At 33.9% G+C, this 23,323-nt stretch overlaps 2 protein-coding genes across 3 annotated transcripts in view; one reads left to right on the forward strand and one right to left on the reverse strand.

Moving 5' to 3' along the window:
* Window positions 1-5,345, reverse strand: part of bop1 (BOP1 ribosomal biogenesis factor) — a 96,049-nt gene extending 90,704 nt beyond the window's left edge. Inside the window, exons 1-2 of the mRNA XM_051137230.1 lie at window positions 5,239-5,345; window positions 4,465-4,728 (exon numbers count right to left, since the gene is read on the reverse strand). Coding sequence (XP_050993187.1) covers window positions 4,465-4,728; window positions 5,239-5,316 — 342 coding nt within the window. The 5' untranslated portion in view covers window positions 5,317-5,345. The remainder of the gene's footprint in view (window positions 1-4,464; window positions 4,729-5,238) is intronic.
* A 353-nt stretch (window positions 5,346-5,698) lies between these two features.
* On the forward strand, window positions 5,699-22,823 carry hsf1 (heat shock transcription factor 1). Of its 2 annotated transcripts, XM_051136705.1 has the most exons (14): window positions 5,699-6,120; window positions 6,643-6,751; window positions 7,630-7,766; window positions 9,577-9,701; window positions 13,263-13,338; window positions 14,307-14,368; window positions 14,495-14,582; window positions 15,569-15,702; window positions 15,975-16,205; window positions 18,167-18,244; window positions 18,890-18,995; window positions 19,350-19,397; window positions 19,892-19,958; window positions 20,928-22,823. In XM_051136705.1, exons 1-14 carry the CDS (start codon window positions 5,995-5,997, stop codon window positions 21,122-21,124), a joined length of 1,584 nt encoding a protein of 527 aa, XP_050992662.1. In that variant the 5' UTR covers window positions 5,699-5,994; the 3' UTR covers window positions 21,125-22,823. The 2 variants fall into 2 exon arrangements, with proteins under 2 accessions (XP_050992662.1, XP_050992663.1); XM_051136706.1 differs by lacking the exon at window positions 18,167-18,244.
* The last annotated feature ends 500 nt before the right edge of the window (window positions 22,824-23,323 follow it).

A 23,323-nucleotide genomic window follows, 5' to 3' on the forward strand; every position in this document is an offset into this window, starting at 1 on the left:
TAAATAATTATATTAAAATATTAAACAATTAAATCTATGGATAATTAACTCAAAATATTAAATAAATTAAATAACTTTTTGGAAAAAAAAAAAAAAATGTAAAATGTTTTTACTATTTAACCCTTTAACTGTCACACCCTATCTTGAACATAGACATGAAAATGCACTATACAAAGTTACATTTTTATAATTCATGAACGAAAACATTTTGTAATATGACTAATGTACAAAGGATGAATTTTGACATTTTAAGTTTTTAGTTGATATATAATTTCTTAAGATTTCTATTGCGTGATAGGGAAAAATGAAACGAAGAAAGTCTTTTTGTCACAAAGGTCAGAACTCCTGTTATGATGTAGATTTTTGAGGTGCACTTGTCAATAATCAATCTATTACTTTTCCTACATAATTTGTAACACAAAAGAGTGGTAAAATATCTATTTAGGAGTCTTAGACCTTCCCAACGATATATAGTTTGTCATGATTAGATTAGAATTTATTTGTAATACGGTGAAGTAAACTTAGGCGTCCCACAGAGTGGACGGTGACAGTTAAAGGGTTAAAATATCTTCTTTCTATTTAAATAAATTTTAAAACGTAATTTATTCACACAATCCAAGCTAAATTTTCAGCATCATTACTCCAGTCTTCAGTGTCACATGATCCTTCAGAAATCATTTTAATATGCTGATTTGCTGTTCAAAAACATTTATTATTATTATTATTATTATTATTTTTAGTATTTAAAACAGTTAAGTAAATTTTTTCAGGATTCTTTGATGAATAGAAAGATCAGCATTTATCTGAAATAAAAAAGGGGGATTATAGAAATTAATACTTTAAATAATAAATTGACCAAAACTGATGATAAAGACATTTTTTGAACTTTCTATTCAAAGAAACCTGAAAAACAATTCTACTCAGCTGTTTTCAACACACTAATAATAATAATAATAATAATAATAATAATAATAATAATAATAATAATAATAATAATAAATGTTCTTGAGCAGAAAATCTGAATATTAGAATGATTTATGAAGGATCATGTGACTGGAGTAATGATGCTAAAAATTCAGCTTTGACATCACAGGAATACATTACATTTTAAAATATATTTGACTAGAAAACAGTTATTTTAAATAGTAAACATATTTCAGAATTTTACTGTTTTTGCTGTATTTTGAATCAAATAAATGCAGGCTTTGTGAGCAGAAGAGACTTCTTTAAAAAAAACATTAAAAATCATTAAAAATCTTACTGTTCAAAAACTTTTGACTGGTAGTGTAAAACTACTAAATTAAAATTAATAACATTAAGACATTACCAGTAACAAATACTAATTAACATTTACTCATTCCACCAAAACATAAACAAAGACAAAAAAAATGTTGTAAAATTTCTAACTGACAATAGATTCTGAGATTCGTAACTCTGCAACTGTAAAAGAATTATTTTAAAAATTCAAAGAACACCCTGTGTTCTAGATCACAGGCCAGTCAAAGAACAGAAGACAAGCAATGTCGACATTTTGAGGCATAAATTTCCCTAAACGTGTTATTTCTACAATGTAACAATATGAAACTCATGTCTCTCAGTTCCCCAGGGGAGTGAGGCGTTATTTATCTACAGTGATGTCATCACAGACCCGCAGACGTGATTGACAGCTGTTGAGTTATGAGTTCACCAGCAGACTGAAGCACATTCTCACAGCTATAGATAAATATTGACTTTCTTCTGCGCTGGCCACCTGCTATTTATCATCATCACTTGTTTCTCTGTACATGAGTCCAAAAGACTCACACAGAATGACAGTTTGACAAGCGACTTCCTTCTTTCAGATGTCTATTAATACACAAGCAGGTTTGTGTGGCAGGTAAACAGACTGGGATGAGGCGAGAAGAAACCGGTGGCACTCACACTATCACTGATGTGCCATTAGGGGGCGCTAGAGAGTGAAGTCCAGAGACAGCACCTTTTCACACTCATGAGACTTGAAATATTAAAGCCAAAAAGTATTTGGATAATTAGGTCACAGCTGAAAACATTTAAATATCACTGCATTAGATGATAAAGCATCAAATCAAGTGTCTGCATAAATGGGGTCTTTTCTCAGAGCTGACTCCACTTTTTTCCACAGGACTACTAACATTTGACATTTACAAAATTGCACATAACATTTTTTCCTTCATAACTCCGGACCACAAAACCAGTCATAAGTAGCACAGGTATATTTGTAGCAGTAGCCAAAAATACACTGTATGGGTCAAAGTTTCGATTTTTCCTTTTATGCCAAAAATCATTAGGATATTAAGTAAAGATCATATTCCATGAAGATATTTTGTAAATTTCCTACCGTAAATAAATCAAAACTGTTTTTGAATAGTAATATATACTGCTAAGAATTTCATCTGGACAACTTTCAAGGGGATTTTCTCAATATTTTGATTTTTTTGGCACCCAGATTCCAGATTTTCATTCCAGATTATTTACATATGTGTATCTTTTTTATTCTCAACTTATATTATTTTCTCCGTTGTTGCTGTCGTGTCTGTGCACTGGAAGCCTGTGACACCAAAACAAATTCCTTGTATGCGTAAGCATACTTGGCAATAAAGCTGTTCTGATTCTGATTCTGATCTTTCAGATGATGTATAAATAACAATTAAAAAAAATGACTGATTTTGTGTTCCAGGGTCACCTTTATTTCCACAGCTCTATATCTACTATATCTTTTTTAAATTTGTTAATTCTATGAAAATAAAGGACAAAAATAGCTAAATATTTAATATGCAAGTATTTATAAATAAATAAATAAATAATTTATGACAAATATATTTAATCAAAATTAAGAAACAATATATTTACATACACACACACACACACACACACACTGTAGTTCAAGTTTATCATATGCTTTTGGAATAACGTAAAAAGGCTAAAAATCAACAAATATTTCTTTTCTTGTTTTTAAGTGTATTTTCCAGACCTTGAAAAGTCAGGGAAATTTCATAATGTAGCAAAGTATAATGTAAATATAATGTTTATATATTTATCAAAATGGCTTAAATTATTTAAAACAAGACAAAACAAGTTTTCCAAAAAACCTAAAACAACTATAAAAAAGAAAAATCCTATTAAAAAAGGACAAATATTAATACATATTTAATATACAAGTATAAATAAATAAATAAATATTTTATATGAAATAATGCATATATTTAATATAAATTAAGAAACAATATATTTACATACAAACTATACTTCAAGTTTATCATATGCACAAATCAACTTTTTGAATGATCTAAAACAGCTAAAAACTAAAACGTATTTATTTTTCTTTTTTGATTTGTTTATGGTTATGTCTTATTTTGAGGGAATTTTAAAAGTGTGATTTCCAGACTTTGGGGGGGGCACTGAAATTTTAAATAATGAATATAATGTTTTTTGTACAGAAACTGCTATTTGCATTCAGTCTGGAATTATGGAATTTAACTATTTTAATTATAATTATTTTATGCAATTACTGAATATTGCCTTAGCTTAAAAAGGCTGAGAATCCCTGTTCTAGAAAATGTTTGAAACTTTATGTTTAAAATGTTTAAAACTGTATTTTTAGCACCTCTTATGTTATTGCCTCCTTACAATTAATCATTTTAGATATTCAGATAAAAGCATCTGCTAAACCAATAAATGCAAATACTAGTGTTTTTCTTTAAAGTAAGCGCAAGCTGCTTTGATATCGTATTACATAACGCAATGAGATGCAGACATTTGTCTGGCTAAAGAGTCCAAATTCTCTTTGGAATCACAGTATATTCCAAAACACTGTCTGGAAATATGACACTCCATATGACAGGAACTCAGCTAAATGCAATGCATTTGGCAATAACAAACACAGTTCTAATTGAAATCACATCTGTACAGGCCAATGAGCTCCACAGTATATAACACAGAAAACCAGAAGCTCTCAAATTTTCAGGCAAATCACCATGCCTGATCAAACCAGAACATCCAACTACCAGCTAGTGATGATAATATTTTATGTGCAAAATCAGTTTTTTCACTGGCCTTTTTCAGGTCAAACGTCAAGATTAACGTGCACATAGATGAAAAAGATGCAACTAGCATAATATCTTGCATTTTTTGCACCTAAAACTTTGCGTGGATGCATTTCCTGATGGCATAAAGGTATAGCTATGGGCTAAAAAAAAATTAGAAATAAGCCATGTGTTTATTATCTACAAATCTGATATTATGTATGATTTTATGCACCAGAGTATTTTGAACTTTATGGATCAGTAATGCATCTTTTAATCCTTCAAAACATAAATCTGTCTTCTGCACACTATCTGTCCTGATCAGTATAAATTTGGAGTGGATTCTCTTACTTAAAGGGCAACTTTAAATTCCATTAAAGTATAAATCTCCACCAAAAGGCATCAACTTGCTGATTCATAGTACCTGAGGCTTGATGACTTCTTTAGTAGACGGCTGATCGTCTCCATCACCATCGGCTGCTTTTTCTTCCTCTACGTCAGAGCTCTTTTCTTCAGAACCATCCTCTTCCTCATCTTCCTCATCATCTTCCTCCTCCTCATCATCACTGTCACTGCCTGATTCTTCAAGCCCAGAGAAGACGCTCTCTTCACTGTCTGACAGATCATCCTGATCTTCATCACCATCATCTAGATGATCTTTACCGCCTTCCTTATCAAAAATGGGCAGCTGAGATAGAAAGACCATCACAAATGCATTAAAACAAACACAACACAATCATTACTGCATAATAATAAACACACATTTGAACCAAACGTTGCTTTCAGAATGAATTTCATACAAAAGCACAATTCATATTTGCCTACAACATAATTTTAAACATTTATTTAACGATTAGGTTTTTAATGACATGAAAAAAAAATATAGCTGGCCGTGTGTTTTCAAACTTTTGACTGCTAAGTCTAAATATATAATATGATAACACAGTAAACCAATAACCGGGGTGAGGGAAAGCGGGACGCGAGTTTTGTGAACACAAGTGTGTACTGACAGTCTATTAACACTCATTAAATACATAATACACATGCAAATACATCAATTTGTATCATTAATCTCAATTTCATCACGGCAGAACACCTCATGCCAACCCGCGCTATATAAACACGCGTGTTATTATATAACGCATTATGTATAAGCTGTTCCAAAACAACGATATATGAATACAGTATCAAATCATACCTGTTCGTCTTCATTCTCTTCTAAATTTCTTTTCTTATTCTTTAATTTACTCATGGTGCCGCTGTGCGTTGGACGCATGCTGAATCTGCGACCATGTGGGTTTGAATCTGTGACGTCAAAGGTCAAACTGCGACGCGTCCGGTTTGTTTTACTTATTTTTTTAAGTAAACCATTTTAATATTTAATCAATCTGCATTTAGATTCAATTAGTCGTTTTCTAAAATTACCACAGTGTCGATTTGAGTGCGTTTTATTAAAAATGCGTCTGAGGCAAAAGGTTAAAGTTCACCGTCGAACGCGTGAACATTTAAATCTTTTATTTATACAAGTTAATTATTTTAGACACATGTAAACAAGTTGAATTATGATTTTATGTGGTTTAATTTATGTATTTATTGTTTAAATTTTTTCAAAAAGTCTTTGAGGTTTTTAAACACGCGTCACGGTGGCGTCATCGGATCGCGACTCTTCTCAGCGCTGGTTGTTTCTACGCAGTTTGTACGCTATGTGGATTTAATGGAAATTTCCACTACTTCTGAATGCTCAAAAGCTGTTATTCAGATTAGTTTAATCTTATATATCGCTTTCTAAACGAGATTCAAACACATTACGAGGAGGGAAGCGAATCAGATTCGTGTATTCGAAGAGCGTAATCTGTGGCGTACAGCCATACTTTGAGTGTGTAGCTTTGCTGTTCATCAGTGACTCATTACAGAGTTGTAGTTTTCGTCAGAAACAAGCACTAAACGATCTGTGATGGAGTATCACAGTGTGGGGCCTGGAGGTGTGATGGTCTCAGGTAACAATGTACCTGCGTTTCTGACCAAACTCTGGACGCTGGTGGAGGATCCGGACACGGACCCGTTAATCTGTTGGAGTCCTGTGAGTTTGGATTGTGATTGTTGATTTCAGATGGTTTGTGGAAGGTTTGCAGATCTGGATTGTAGCTAGATTCATTTGTGATGGGCTAGTCTAGGCCTAAACCAGCACGTCCTAAAATAACCTCTGGTGTGGAGGCACGGGATCCTAAATTTACTGTAGTTTTTACCTTGTGGCCCTGTTGATATTTTGGTTAAAAGGGCCTGAGATCGTTAACAGATATGCTTTATTAGTTAAAATCCAAGTTTAAGACTTAATCCAGAGACGTAAAATAAACTAACAAGAACGTGTGCAGTGTTGAATTAATAGCATTTGACACTTGTCTAAATCTGGAGTATTATAAGTGGATTTGCCTGGGTGCTTGGGTTTGTTTTGGATTGCCATCAGGAAAGGCTTACAGATCTGTTTCAATTTCTGAATGAACTAAAGCTGTTTTTGAATTTTGTGACAAATTATAGATCGATTGATGATGTGTTTGTTTACTAAACTTAGTGTTTTAATCATTTGTAATGTGTTTTTTTTCAGAGTGGGAACAGCTTCCACGTGTTTGACCAGGGCAGGTTTTCCAAAGAGGTTCTGCCGAAATATTTTAAACACAATAACATGGCCAGTTTTGTTCGCCAGCTCAATATGTGTAAGTATAAGAGAATTCTGACAACTATGTAATAAACATAAACAAACATGTTTAGTACACTCTCTGATTTGTGACCCTGGACCACAAAACCAGTATTAAGGGTTGTTTTTTGAAAACATTAAATAAATAAGCTTTCCATTGGTGTATTGTATATTTGGCTAAGATACAACTATTTAAAAATCTGTAATAAAAAATCTAAATATTGAGAAAATCACCTTTAAAGTTGATAAAGGTCGAATGGCTTTCTTAGCAATGCATATTACTAATCAGAAATTAAGTTTTAATATATTTAGGGTAGGAAATTCACAAAATATCTTTATGGAACATGATCTTTACTTAACATCCCAATGAGTTTTGGCATAAAAGAAAAAAAAAATCATTCTGACCTAAACAATATATTGTTGGCTACTGCTACAAATATACCTGTGTGACACAAGACTTGTTTTGTGGTCCAGGGTCACATTTTTAAAGTGATTTGTAAATAAATTTTGATACTGATTTGATTATCCATGATGTATATTACGTTTTATGCATAATTAGTTTTACATCCTAAATGTTTAGAATAAATGTTTACGTTGAAATAAATATTTTTAACTTTTGTTGCAGTCATTATGAAAGATTTTGATATGTCTTTTGTTGGAAAATTATTATAGAAGTATATACTTATATTAATATAAGTCAGAGTTTCATTATGTTAATCTGTAGTTGTCCACATTTGACAGTTTAAACATTTTTTTTTAATAATAGTAAATTATATTTACAGAGCACTTTCCAGTGTGGTCAGATGCTAATTTTAGCTTCTGTCTTCTTTATCTATATAAAAACTCATTGAGTTTGAAGGTATATGTGCTTATAACATGTTGATGTATTTCTCATAGATGGTTTTCGGAAAGTTGTCCACATTGAGCAGGGTGGGCTGGTAAAGCCAGAAAAAGACGACACAGAATTCCAGCATCCGTATTTCATCCGTGGACAGGAGCATCTGCTGGAAAATATCAAGAGGAAAGTCACAACGGTAGGTAGAAACTCATCTTCCTGATTGCCTGTCTTTCCTGAAACAACTGAGAATATATGAGCGGGGTGTTTATGAGATGGGAGCCGCAGTGACCTTGAGTTTTGAATGATCTCCAGGTTTTTATAATTAGTTGGTATTTCAGAGGGGCTTTTTTGATCCAAAGCAGCTTTACGGTCAGGCTGAAGTTCATTTAGGGCACAGTCATGATGTCAGACCACTAATGCCGTCTGAATTGATCTGGGTTTTGGGGGATTCCCTGCTGCTCGTGTTTGGCTTTGAAACCTGCAGCGTTTCGCTTAGAAATGAACATTTGCCAGAATTATATACTCTCACAGGGAAAATCATAATAAAGTGGGATTATAAATGAACTTTTCTTACTAGACTCCAACAGAGGCTTTTCAGGATTATGTGTAGTTTGTAATGTAGGTGTGTAACTTTTTCTTTTCTCTGTCACGTACACTTGATTCACTGGTGTATTTGCATTTTCTGGCTTTAGTAAGTATGTCCTTGGACAAAGGTTTTCAAACTAGGGTCCAGAAATATTTTACTGAATATTTTTTAAAAAATGATCATCTTTCAACATATTTAATTGATATTTTATGCAATTTATTACTATTATTATTTTCACATTTACCAAATTTGTATGTCCAAATAATTGTCAGAAATAATTTAAATATTAATAAATTGTTTTATTTTATACTACTGACAGCCCTACTTGGTAACAGTCAGAAATAAAACACAAATCTACATATAATTTTTTCATTATAATATAAAATAATATGTAAGTAAATAATATAACATCTTTGTATTATCGTGTTTCATAAAGTATAAATATATAAACCAGGCGTAAGTAGCATGGGTATGTTTGTAGCAGTAGCCAACAATACATTGTATGAGTCAAATTTTTCGATTTTTTTATTTTGTCAAAAATCATAAGGATATTAAGTAAAGATCATGTTCAATGAATATATTTTGTACATTTCCTACCGTAATTATATAAAAACTTAATTTTTGATTAGTAATGTGCATTGCTAAGAACTTTATTTGGACAACTTTAAAGGCGATTTTCTCAGTATTTTGAGTTTTTTGCACCCTCAGATACCAGATTTTTGAACCCATATGGCTGGTTTTGTGGTCCGGGGTCACATATATACATACATTTATACGAGATGTAGTATCAGATCAAATTCACAGATATATTTAGTGTTTTCTGTGCTAATTATTATTAAATGGAAAGCAGGAATTAACCAAACCATTTAAAAAACACTCCACTTCTGTTCGGCTAATTGCGCTTTATATATTTCCATTCAGAAATGTGCAGAGTTCTCTGTGAGAGTCTGGAAAACGAGGGACACTGGTGCAGAGTCTGGTGATGGGTAACCAGATCAAGTAAAACATTTTCTTGTGTGTGATGGTTTCCGTGTGCTCTGCTGGGTTTTCTCGGGCCACTTTGCAATCCCAGTGTCCCTCGTTTTCACATTGGCTCAGTGACAGATTGCGATAATCAGCAGGTCTGAGAGGAAGCCAGCTGGAGATGTGTGGATTAGAGGCTGAGGTTCTGGGGCACTTAATCTGGCGTCACTCTGATGCTCCATCGACGCCACTTTCCAACCCCTCCGATTTATAGTCTTTCCTTTCCCACTCTGTCCAAATGTCCAGCTCGGGCCGGAAATCAAACCATTAGCACATGCTTTCCACTATGTGAGGGTTCAGAAACAGGTTATGAAAGACTCTGCTCACGCTTCCAATCTCACACACACACACACACCTCAGTTTGTATCTTTGACGTTTTCATTGTGTCCATCTGCAGGTGTCAAATATTAAACACGAGGACTTCAAGTTGAGCACCGACGATATGTCTAAAATGATCACAGATGTCCAGCTCATGAAGGGCAAGCAGGAGTCAATGGACTCCAAAATCAGCACCCTCAAACAGTAAGTCACATTGCATTTAAGTTTGACCAAAATACTTTACCCTTTCTTCACTTCCTCTTCCGGTTCTGGATTAATTTAGTCTAAACTGGCTTTCATGTAGTTCATAAACCAACTAGGGAATGTTTGAGTAATGTAACAGTTGACTTGCTGTCAGCCAAGAATTTAGTCCTTATTAAAGGAATTAAAATAATTTTCTGTGTCAAAATAATATTAAAAATATTATATTGTTTATTTATTTATTTATTTATATATATATATATTTTTTTTTTTTTTTACAAACTGTGGTACAAATTCAGATCAGTTTAGATTTGAGATACAATAATAGTTTTTATTAACTTTATAATTATATAAATAATATATATATATATATATATATATATATATATATATATATATATATATATATATATATATATATATAATATTATTATTATTATTATTATTATTATTATTATTATTTTATTTTTTTTTTTTATCATTTTAATTTGTTTAATTAAAGTCCGTGTTCAGTGTCTAAACTGTCTTAACTTGGTTTCTAAACCTTCAAGCTCGTAGCCCTGAAACCCTATTGTGATTGGTCAAGGATTAGCGATTTCCTTAACAGAATGAGATATCTTCGCCAAACTCGGCACACTTATGCAAGAGCTCAAGCTGATGTCACAGGGAAAAAAATGCAGAGATTGGTCACTTGGTGGTGCTATAAGAGCCTATAAAGCCTAAACGAAAACTCAAAACTTCACAAAAACCGCTGAGCACATGTGACAGGGGATTCTAAATAAGCATGCAAAGTTTCAGGGAGACCAGACCACACCTGGTGCTATACCAGTCATAAATGTTATCGAAACATCATTTTTCTATGGTAAATCACCTGGATTTGACAAAAATGCTTTTTTTAATAATTGATTTAGGTGGTTACAGCCTTGCTTTTTCCTTATGTGCTTAAATACCTGAAGCGCTTGAACCCGCTGCTTGCAGCTATATTTATTTATGTATTTAATTATCTACCTGTCTGTCTATCTATCTAAAGTCAACTTTATTGATTTATTTGTTCATTTATTTACACACACTAAGGTACAAATTCCGGTTATTGTTATTTCAGCATCAGTGATAGTTTTTATTAATATTCTAAATTAGTTTTCAATTTTAAATTCTCTGCTAATAATGTTTTGTTTTAGTTTAATTGCAGTGACTGTTTGGTATCTAAACTGGCATTCGTGTAGTTCCTAAACCTATTGGGAAAAGTTTGACTGATGTAACAGTTGGCTTGTTGACAGCTTAGTGGTTAGTCTTTATCCAGTGTTATGCTGGGTTGATATCAATAGCAGTTCAAAGTGTAACGCTTAGGACTGTGCATGTGGGTTAATCTCTGCTGGGTTTGTGACCGCTTATTAATGCGGTCCTTTTTAAACCCTGTTAGTCATGGCTCTAAAACAGACAGCCGTCCTCACGCCAGTATGACGAGGTTCGGCAGCTGCTCTTAGCTTGTCCAAAGGCATTTTGTCACTTTCCGCTCTCACAGCTGGACAGGCCACTTGGATTTGTCACGTGTTTGTCACGTTTTTGCCTTTCAAACAAAATGAACTGATTTCAGAATTTCAAAAATGTACATTGTTCACAATATTTTTAAACATTTGAGACAAATTGTGATTATTATTATTTTGAACTGTTTTTAGTTGTTTTTTTGGGATTGTTGTTAGATTTTTGAAGGTCTGTTTTGCGTGAAGGAGATTTTGAAAGGGATTTAAAGGAAATTGCCTGGAATTTGTGTCTTTCTGAGTCTGAATGGAGATTTGGGAGAGGTCTTATCATCCTGCTTACTGGAATCCACACCTGCCCCTATAAACCCCCGTCCCATCTGCTGAGGGGTGAGCGGGGGAAGGTCACCTGATCGGAGGAGGGGACTCTTAAAGAGCTTCTTCCTGCACTCTGCTGTTTTACAGACGAGCGACGCTGGGTTATAATGCAGCTGAGTCCTCTCATAATCTCTGTCTCTTGCTCGATATAAGAGACCCGTCCGCAGGGAGTCCATTAGATGAATGTCAGACACAGATGATGTCACTCAAGTCAAATATTCCTGATACTTTACTCTGGGAAAAAGAGATTAACTTGGAAATCATTTTCACTCAGTAATTGATAGTAAATTTTACAAATACTTACAAAGTAATTGCAAATAACACATTAAATTAAACGTGAAATTAGAAAGCCTGAAACAATATTGTCTTGTAAAATGATCACTCAGATCTCAATTATAATTTTTCAGTTATTATTAGTTATAAGGGACTACGGAAAATTAGCCAGTGTTGGCTAAATCTGGCGCATTTTACATATTATGTACTATTAATGTGCATTGTCCCTGATTAAATAAATAAATGAAAATGAAATAATAATTATCAATTACTCAGATCTTAATTATAATCTCAGATTTAAATCTGTTTTACTTACAGCTTCGAAAAATGTTTTAGTGTAAAACATGTAAACACTGCTTTTTATGTTTTTATATATTTGTTATATATCTCCCTTTTTTATATTTTTAATATAAAGTATAATTTGCTTAATGAGATCTGTGCATTGTTATAATTTAATTTACATTATATTTAGTTATAAGTGTTGTGTGTGTGTGTGTGTGTGTGTATATATATATATATATATATATATATATATATATACACACATACATGTGTATTATTTCTTTTTTTCTTAATTTAAGCAATGACTGTTATGCATTTATTCATATTTCATATATAGGTATATTTTGATGACCTGTGATGGTTTTAATTCATAGGATTCTTATTAATTTTTTTTATTAAGTTTTTTTTTTTTTTTTTTTAGATCAAAGATTAACTTTAGGTTTTACACCTACAGTTCGTATTTGTCATTTATATATAATTTGTTTATTTCTTCACTTTTTCTATTTTAGAAACTTAACAGCTACCTTACTAGTTATTAATAAACAACAAATTAAGAGATTACTGAAGCATAAATCATAGGTAATAGTTAATTGTGAGAATTGGTTTTCAAAACTAAAGTATGACCTACATATAGAAGTTTCCTATATGTTGTGCTTCCTAAGCAGATCTTTCAGACAGTGCAGCTGTGCTTAAGGAAGGACCTTGCAGTTGCTTTTGTTGTGTCTTTCAAACTTTGTTTGTTCAAATGATTTCAAATGTTCTTTTACTCGTAGGACTTCTCTGGCATTGTTGTATTTGAATTTTCCATTTTCACCATAGTGATGTTCGGTATTAGCCTGTGGTTTTGTTCCTGTGTGCTGGACTGTGTTCAGGCAGTGTGTCTGTGGCCATATTTGACTCTCGAGCGCACACTTAAAATGCCATTTCATCAGTGTGAAGGGAGTAGAGTTTAAGAGAAGCAGGCCTTACTCAATCACCCTGGAAAAAAAAACAACCAACCACAGAGATCTTTCAGTGACCGCTTACAAAGTTTAGTGCCATATTTGTCGATGTTCGTTGTGAACAAAACATGCATGAAAATTTCAATTCTCACACTTTCTGAGAGATCTCACTGCCTGAAGCTTTATATGACGTCTTTGTCTCTCTCCCGCAGTGAGAATGAGGCGCTCTGGAGGGAAGTTGCCACTTTGAGACAGAAACATACTCAACAGCAGAAAGTCGTCAATAAGGTAAAATCAGCTGAACTTTTTCCATGTATTCAGAGTGACTCATACGTTTGTTGGTGTTTGTTGGTGAACAAAGCCTTTTCAGTTAAAAGTTCATTCAATCCAACATCACAGGCAGCTTTATCATTTTAAAGTCAAAATGAAAAGGCCAAAGGATCACATTTTGTTAAACGGTTCATTTTGATTCACCAATGGATCCTCTGCCGTGAATGGCTGCCGTCAGAAACTCCAAACAGCTCGTGAAAACATTTCAATAATCCACAAGTAATCCACAAGACTCCAGTCCATCAATTAACATCTTTTGAAGTGAAAAGCTGTGTGTTTGTCAGAAACAAATCCATCAAGACTTCAAACTTCAAACCACAACTTCTGGCTAAAAAATGAGAACTTTATCCATAATATTGCTTTTTTTAGCAAAAAAGTTGTCTCGTCTGAATCAGGAGAGAAATATGGACATATTAAGCACCACTTACAAGTAAAAACATTCCAAAACATTTCTAAACAATAATATTTGTGGATTTTGATATGAGAGGACTACAGGGGATGGATGTTTTCCTACTGGTGGAAGCATTATTATGAATTATGGACTATATTTAAGCCAGAAAAATTCCTTAAGGGATTTGTTTCTTATAAACACACAGCTTTTTCACATCACAAGATATGAAATGATGGGCTGGAGTGGTGTGGACTATTGTGATGTTTTTATCAGCTGTTTGGACTCTCATTCTGATGGCCCCCATTCACCGCAGAGGATCCACTGGTGAGCAAGTGATGTAATGCAAAAATTTTCCAAATCTGCTCTGATGAAGAAACAAAGTCCATTATGTCCATATGTTACTGGACTGCTTTAATGTAAATATACAGTGTTTTTATTCTTAGATATGTTTTAACTGATGTATTAAAAAAAGTATCATCTGAATGTATTTTAGAAATTAAAAAAGTTGTAATCAATTCTTTCTTTGTTTCCACAGCTCATTCAGTTCTTGATCACACTGGCGCGGACCAACAGAGTCCTTGGAGTGAAACGAAAGATGCAAGTCAACCTCAGATTAACACACATATCCACATTAATAGCTTGTTTAACTGCAGTGTGTTTACCATATATGAAATGTTGTTAACTGTGATTGTCATCTGTTTAAACTTTTCACTTTGTTCACAGGCCGCTGATGTTGAATGACAGCAGCTCCACACACTCCATGCCCAAATACTCTCGGCAGTACTCGCTCGAGTCATCTCCCTCTATATCTGTGAGTACTGCATGCTTTTATATCAAACTGAGCTGAATTTACCAATCATTACTAGATTTGTTAAAGGAGAAGATCACTTCCAGAACAAATATGTACAGATAATTTACTCACCCCTCTTGTCATTATGTTCATGTCTTTCTTCAGTCGATAAGAAATTATGCTTTTTGGGGAAAACATTTCAAGATTTCTCTCCATATAATGGACTTCAATGGTTTCTGTGAGTTTGAACTTCCAAAATGTAGTTTAACTCAAAGGGCTCTAAACGATCCCACCCAAGGAAGAAGGGTCTTATCTAGCGAAACAATCTGTCATTTTCTAAACAGCTTGACAATTTCTATACTTTTTAACCTCAAATGCTCGTCTTGTCTAGGTTTGCGAGAACTCTGTGTATTCCGTTTCAATACAGTTAGTGTAGGTTGAAAAACTCCCATCTCATTTTCTCCTCCAACTTTAAAATCATCCTACATTGCTGCAGAAGTACCGACCCAGTGTTTACAAAGTGAACATGCACAAAAGATCAAACACCCTTCACAAAAAAACAGCGATATAGGATGACTTTGAAGCTGAAAATGAGATGGGAGTTTTTCAATCTACCCTAACTGTCTTGAACTGGAATACACAGAGTTCCTGCAGAGCTAGACAAGACGAGCATTTTAGGATAAAATGTATATAAATTGTACTTTGTTTTTAGAAAATGACTGATCGTTTTGCTAGATAAGACCCTTCTTCCTTGTCTGGGATCATTTAGAGCCCTTTGAAGCTGCATTTAAACTGCATTTTGGAAGCTCAAACTCACGGGCATCATAGAAGTCCACTATATAGAGAGAAATCCTGAAATGTTTTCCTCAAAAAACATAATTTCGTTACGACTGAAGAAAGTAAGACATGAACATCTTGACAAGGGGGTGAGAAAATTTACAGATCATTTATGTTCTGGAAGTGAGCAGCCTCTTTAAGTGTAATAATGTATGTTTTATTGTGTGCAGCCCTCATCTACAGCCTTCACAGGAACGGGGGTCTTCACCGCGGAATCACCTGTCAAGACAGGGCCAATCATCTCTGATATCACTGAACTGGCGCAGTCCAACCCTGTGGCCACGGAGGAGTGGATTGAAGATAGGTATGCTTGAGTTTCTATAAAAATATAGCTTATCCAAGAATGAGTATTCTGTCATTTAATTATTCACCTTTATGTTGCTCCAAATCTGTAAGATTTTCGTTCATCTTCGGTACACAAATTTAGATATTTTGGTAATCTGAGAGCTTTTTGACCCTCCATAGACAGCAAGGGTCCTACCATGTTCAAGGTCCAGAAAGGTATCAAGAACATCGACAGAATAGTCCATGTTACATCATCTTTTATTTTTTATTTTTTTTTTTTATTAATCGCAGAACAAGCCCTTTGGTCCACATCAAGGAGGAGCCGTCTAGCCCCGCCCACAGTCCTGAGGTGGAGGAGGTGTGTCCTGTTGAAGTTGAAGTGGCGGGATCAGGTGTACCTGTGGACACGCCCCTTTCCCCCACAACCTTCATCAACTCCATCCTCCAGGAGAGCGAGCCCATCACAGCCCCGACCCCGCCTCCCAATGACCAGAAGTGTCTGAGCGTGGCCTGCTTGGACAAGTGAGTTTACCAACAAATGTACATTCGATTAGGGCAAACAAAGCTACAGCTTCTCTGCTCAGTTTGAGTTTACAGTCTTCCCTTAACGAGTAACACTTTATTCCCATTGCGTGCTTTCTTGGTGTGATCCTATAATGGCTTCAGCAGGGATTGTTTATCCAAAAATGAAAGTTCTGTCATTATTAGCTCACTGATTTGTGTTCATTGTAGCACAAAAAAGCAGCTGCTTTTTTTCAGTACAATGGAAGTGGATGGTGACCACTATTTCTGGCACGTTCATGATACATGTGAAATTCAAAAGTTTTGAGTGTTGAGTGTGTAGTGTTTCTGACTATATGTAAGCAAACATCCTTAGATCTCAAACAGCCGTTTTAATGTGAAATTGTAAATGAGATTTTGTTTATGAATTATTACAACTATTGGGCTGTTCTTACACAAAATAATCATATGGCTTGAAAAAACCTGTATGAATTTAGTGGAGTACTTTGACACTTTATGGTGCTTTTTTTGTCCATCGGCTGAGAGATTGAGATTTATATTTATTTATATGGTTTGTTTGGTGAGGACAATATTTGGCTGACATGCAACTGTTAGAAAATCTGGAATCTGAAGGTGCAAAAAAAAAAAAAAATAAATCACCCTGAAAAGTTGTCCAAATTAAGTTCTTAACAATCCATATTACTAATCAAAAATTAAGTTTTGATATATTTATAGTAGGAGTTGTACAAAATATTTTCATGGAACATGATCTTTACTTAATATCCTAATGATTTTTAGGCATAAAAGATTGTAATTTAGTTTAACCTTAAGTCCTAAAATAACAAAAACTAAATAATTAAATTAAATAAATAATTAAAACATATAGACACAAAAAAAAATACTAGAACCTTAAAATGGAATATACATAAAATCTAATTCAAAATATTAACCAAAACTTTAATAGTACATCAGTGATACTCAAATAACACTTAAAGCTTAAAATATGGTCACCGTCCACTTTCATTGTATAGAAAAAAGCATTCTGTCTTTTCTTTTGGATTGCTACTTTTCAATTTTGTACAAAAAAACATTAAGCATGGTAAATGATGTGGGTATTTAATAACAGGATTTTCACTTCTAGGTAAACTATCTATTTCCTCATCAATCAGAAAATCTAAAAAAAAAAAAAAAAAAAAAAAAAAAAAATTTTTTTTTTTTTGTCCTGCAAATGCATTGCTCTTTACTAACTGTTCAGCTAGACTTATTTGTGGAATTTGGCTGCCTGGTTTACCCTGGCAGACTGGCATAGTGACTAATACTAATACTCTTCCAGATATTCATGCAAGCCAGTGCATTATTTCACTATGGCACTGAATTTGAGGGCCTTTATTTTACAAGTAATTATAGTGCAGACTAATGTGTACTTGATTGTTTTGCAAATTAATGAAACCTGTGGCGTGAAATCACTAGCAAAATCAGAGTTCATACTGCTACACAAGAATTGAGTTTGATTGGCTTTAAGTTACTGTGCAAATCTAATGTAATTGGTCTAATTTTCAAGTTGTTCTTTGAAAAGTAGGACTAACATGTACTTAACTGGTTTTGGCTACACACACATATATATATATATATATATATATATATATATATATATATATATATATATATAATATATAATTTTTTTTTCACAGGAATGTAAGGTTTGTCCAAGAACATAATAGATTTTCATTGAGGAAATAGTTTTAATAGTGCAGTTTCACAACCCTAGCCAACCTCTATAACCATTCAGCCATGGTGGCTTCAAAACACCTGGACTTCAATAAAAACCCAATTCAGGACGATCTGTACTTCACCCCTACTTATATTGGCTCTAGTTCCCGTTCCACCTCAAACAGCCCCGTTTTTGACTGTGGCAGAGGCCTGTTGATGTGTGTAGCGCCCCCTGCTGTCTCCAGTGCCATGTTGTGCTTCTGTCTTTTCAGTTATCCTCAGATGTCTGAGATCTCTCGCCTTTTCTCCGGCTTCTCCACTTCGTCTCTACACCTCAGGCCTCATTCCGGGTCAGCATTTCAGTCGGCCGATCCGTCCCCAGAACGCCTGACGCTGTGCTTGATCACATAGACGCTAACCGTGCTTAGCTTGTCTTCTCAGGCTCATTCGCTCAATTCTGCCCCAGTATACCTGAAAAACGCTCAATGCTGATTGGTCATTGGTGGTCTCAGGTGTGCTGGAGGTGGTCAAAAGCGTGAATAGGGTTTTCGGGGGCTCCTAAACGTAATTTTAGAAGTGCAACGGCATGATCACAATTTATAGTGGGAAGAAAGTGTGGAGTGTGGCATGGCATTTTGATCCAAGATGCATGTTTTGTGCTCTCATTGAATCCCCCAATTACCCAATCACCCTTTGACCCCTGTTCCCCTCTCACCTTTGATTGGATACTAATGTGATGAGGTCAGCAGCGCCGCCTCCCTCTATGACATCAGCATCACAGTTTTGATCTTTCTGGGGACTGGCCTCTCTCCCGTTTCTTATAGGAGTGTGTTTAAATGCTTCCTGTTATTGCTGAAGCAAAATTGCAGAATTTTTTTGGCTGCTTTTGTAAAGTAAACTTTAAATGAAAGTGTTTGGTTTTTGGAGAGTGGAACTGGCTGGTTTGTGTGTGGTGTTGGAAAAAAGATTTTCTTTGTTTTCTCTTTGTACCACAGGACAGAACTAAGTGACCATCTAGAGACCATTGACTCTGGATTAGAAAACCTTCAGCAGATCCTCAATGCTCAGTCCATTAACTTCGACACCTCACCTTTCTTTGATGTAAATATTGTCTTCAACACCAGATATGTATGTATGACCATGGACCACAAAACCAGTCATAGGGGTCAGTTTTTTGAAACTGAGATTTATACATCATCTGTAGAAATTAGGTTTTGCTATATTTATGGTAGAAAATTGACAAAATATCTTCATGGAACATTATGATTTTTGACATAAAAGAAAAATTGATCATTTTGACCCATACAATGTATTTTTTGGCTATTGCTATAAATATACTCGTTTTGTGGTCCAGGGTCATATACATGCATACATAAGCATATATATTTAAAACCTATATTACTGTATGCAATATTTTCTCGATTTTAGTCTTAAACAGTTTGTTGTGTTTCACAGATTTTCACATCATCTTCTGCTGATGTGGATCTGGACAGCCTGGCTAGTGTAAGTTTTATTTATTAATGGATTGAGATATATATATATATATATATATATATATATATATATATATATATATATATATTTTTTTTTTTTTTTTTTTTTTTTTTTTTTTTTTTTTTACTTATTTAAATATAGAGATATAATATAAAGAACAGAGATAATATTGAGTCTGATTAAGAAAGTTGAATGTCTAACAGCTGCAGAAGAAACACATCTCAGAATGAACAGAATGCAAAGACTTTAAACAAACTTGTCTTATCTGTTTAACAAAAAATATTTGACATGGTTTCAAATAATAGTATATCAGCTAGCTAGAAGTAAAGATATTTAAGATTGCTGCAGGGTTAATTCCTGTTATGCAATGTACTTTCACTTTGCATAAAAACATCAGTTGTGTGGGAAACAACTTTAACATCTTAACATTTTAAGATGTGGTGAGCACATTCATCTTCGGAAATCTGCATATTGCTTATTTTATATCTGCGTTTTATTTACAGATCCAAGACCTTCTGTCACCTGAACCCATGAAAGAAACTGAATCTGGTGCAGATGCTGGAGATTCAGGTATTTAGAGATGCTTGAAAATTCAAATTTTGTTTTAAAATGCAAAGACACTAAAAATAAATAAAGAAATAAACCCAAAAAAATGCGGTAAGAAACAATAGCTGTGGTTGCAACCGTTTAACCATAAAAATTATGGTAGAAATATTTTAGGTTTTAGGCACTGAGCTAAAATATACAGTAAAAAAAAACTGCATATTTATTTAAAGGGATAGTTCACCCAAAAATGAAAATTCTGTCATTATTACATGTCGTTCATCTTCAGAACACAAATGAAGATATTTTTGTACAAATCCGAGAGCTTTCTGTACCTACATAGCCAGCAAAGCAACTAAAACTTTCAAATGGCCCAGAAAGGTAATAAGGACAGTGTTAAAATAGTCCATGTAACATCAGTGGTTCAACTGTAATATTATGAAGCTACGAGAAATTATTATTATTATTATTATGTCCTTACTACTTTTCCAGGCCTTGAATGTGTCAGTTGCATTGCTGTCTATGCAGGGTCAAAAAGCTCTCGAATTTTATCAAAAATATCTGAATTTGTGTTTCGAATATGAATGAAGGTCTTATAGGTTTGGAATGACATGAACGAATTTTCATTTTTGGGTGAACTATCCCTTTAACTAATATTCCATATAATGTAATAAAATCTATTTTGTAACTGCATAATATACTGACATAATAATAATAATAATAATAATAATAATAACAATAATATTACACATTGTCTAAGAGATATATGATAAACTAGAGTTACAAAGAGACTAAGATGAAACAAAAACTTTATGCACACAATTCATACAAAAATTTGATAAATGCTGTTAACCTTCAAACAGGTTTTTCCTGTACCTTTTTTTTTTTTTTTCTGTGTTTTACTGGAAAAATTCCAAACATTTTACTGTGTTGACATTTTGTGATTTGAAAGATATGTAGTTTTCACACCACTATCGTGACAAATGGTATTTTCAGGCAAGCAGCTGGTCCAGTACACATCTCAGCCTGTGATTCTTCCCGACCCCGTCAGCACTGAAACCACCGGCACCGACCTGCCTATCCTCCTGGAGCTGGAGGGCGACTCGTATTTCGGGTCGGAACCAGCCGAAGACCCGACCATCTCCCTTCTTAACTTCCAGTCCCCCATCCCTGAAGATCCCAAACTATCATAGAGAGAGCAGCTTTTATAAAGGGATTTATGTCTGTGTGGGTTTTTTAAAAATTTTATTCTCTGCATCTTACTTTATTTTTGGTCATTTAACATGTCAGGACTAGCCATTAGATTGCTCTTGTATTTCCTTCACATTTAGTCTGCAAAAAAAAAAAATCTCTAAAAAGCAGTAGAGAGAACTCAGTATTTTTTCAAAACTCATGCAGTTGAAACATCAAAATAAGCCTTTTTTTGTTGTTTCGGTAGTTTCCTTGTTATTCCGGCAGTGAGAACCTCAAACTAAATGTGTAGTGCTACAGATGTAAATCTAAATTTATCGCCCACGCTTTGTGTGCTTACCTTTTATTTATCTGGATTGGATTTGAACCAATACTTTGAGATCTATGCTAAGCGATTCTCTCGCAGTCCGTCAGCACTGCGAAACGTCAAAAACTTACAGTTTGACTCGTTCATGCATTTTCCTGCTAGTCCGGTTGTCGATATTTGATCTAATTATGTTGCAATGATCCCCATATTGTCGTTTGACACCCAGATCTCATAAATACGCCAAGTATTTATTTTCCAGAATATTTTCTTTGCAGTATATATTGGAATGCTGGTTAAAGCAAAAAAAACAACAAAACATAACATACATGCCTTTTATAGCCTGAAAATGCAGTAGGTTTAATTGGACAAACATGAAACAAGCATCAAAAATCAATATTGCATAAACTTGTCCAGCATCCCACCAACTGTCTTCAAAGCCATAGCTGTTACTCATCATATAATGTCTGATCTTGGTTAGTGCTGATGGGAATGTATTATGACAATGGCGGTTTAAGGTGCATATTTAGAGATTTTATTGAAACGTTTTTGTACTAAAATCAATCACTTTTTGCTGTTGCAAGTTCTAATAAGCAGGGCAGCCAATGACGCTGTATATAGGACGTACGTTTGAATATATAAATAGTTTAGAGTCTGCGTTTGTTTTTAAGAAACAAATTCTTTGAAAACGCATTCAACAGGGATGAACTACACAATAGGTGTATTATGGATTGACAGGTCATTTTATGCATTGATAACAGGTGTGTCAGATGATCTGATTTGAAGAATTTGTGCAATAATTCAACTCTTAACCAATTTTGACAGCAGCACACTGCTTTCTTAAAAAAATTATTTGTTTTTGTTTGCTTAGCAAAAGGAACTAGAACATATTATTGGAGAGTCTTATGAAGACATTGTCTAGGCATATTTCACCTCAAAATCTAAAGAAAGAATAAAGCCAATTTTCCAAAAAATAGTTTTTTGAAAAGGTCCTAAAAGATAGGCTTGAGCAAAATATAAAAGAAAGTATCATTTAAAATAGATTTTTCTTGAGATTTTGGGTAAAATGTGTCCTGGACCTTTGTGAGATTCACGTGTAAATTGGATACCAAAATACCGGATTGAACTTGTATTTTTTGGTGCGATTTGTACACATGCTATGCCCTATAGACTTATATTGTTCAACACTTGTTTATTTTTGGATGGTCAGCACAGTAGAGGAACAAGAAGAGAAGAATGTCACTTGTTGATGATTCTGATCATTTTCAGTCACATTTTAGTCATTGGATGACTGTCATAACCAGAGAGACATTAATATTAGGCATAAATTATTTTATTACGCATGTGAACAACACTGTGTGTATTGATATGTTTCAAATAAAATGTTTTTGAAAGTATTTGGAGGTAGTTTGGATTTATTTCCTCTGATAGAACCTGCCAAATCCAGTCGGGATTTTATGGTTTCTAGTTGGTCATTAGCTGGTCTAAACAGTAGATCACCACTGGTAATATTGTGTTAGAAGTTACCTTTCTTTGCATTTTTTTTTTTTTGTTTGTTTGTTTTTAATCAATACTACACGACCAGAAAAAAACAAGGACTGTGGTGAAAAAAAAAAAAAATAAAAGTAGGAAAACTTCAACACCCATAATGCATTTGGCTTGATTGGAATATTAGTGAACGGGGATGGAAAAATGCGGGATTGCGATCTGTAGTTTTCAGGAAAGCCCGCTGGAAGACGCGTTTAACAAGTAAACTAGCAGTTTGGAGCAGGTAAAAGTGAAAAATAACACTAAAAGTTGTGTTAAACTAGGCGAACTTACCTTTTAACTTGGTTAGGGTTGGTAAGTTAGACAACCGGACCAGCCATTTTTCACCGGTTCCTCAAAGTTATGTATT

The sequence above is a fragment of the Labeo rohita genome, chromosome 19, assembly GCF_022985175.1.
Source record: "Labeo rohita strain BAU-BD-2019 chromosome 19, IGBB_LRoh.1.0, whole genome shotgun sequence".
Taxonomy (NCBI): Eukaryota; Metazoa; Chordata; class Actinopteri; order Cypriniformes; family Cyprinidae; genus Labeo; species Labeo rohita.

What these genes read in the sequence shown, in the direction of transcription:
- hsf1 (XM_051136705.1), top strand. Translation starts at nt 5,995, where the DNA reads ATGGAGTATCACAGTGTGGGGCCTGGAGGTGTGATGGTCTCAGGTAAC. An exon ending in CTTGGAGTGAAACGAAAGAT is followed by an intron (nt 14,369 to 14,494) that starts GCAAGTCAACCT and finishes CTTTGTTCACAG; the next exon opens with GCCGCTGATGTTGAATGACA. An exon ending in GAGGAGTGGATTGAAGATAG is followed by an intron (nt 15,703 to 15,974) that starts GTATGCTTGAGT and finishes TATTAATCGCAG; the next exon opens with AACAAGCCCTTTGGTCCACA.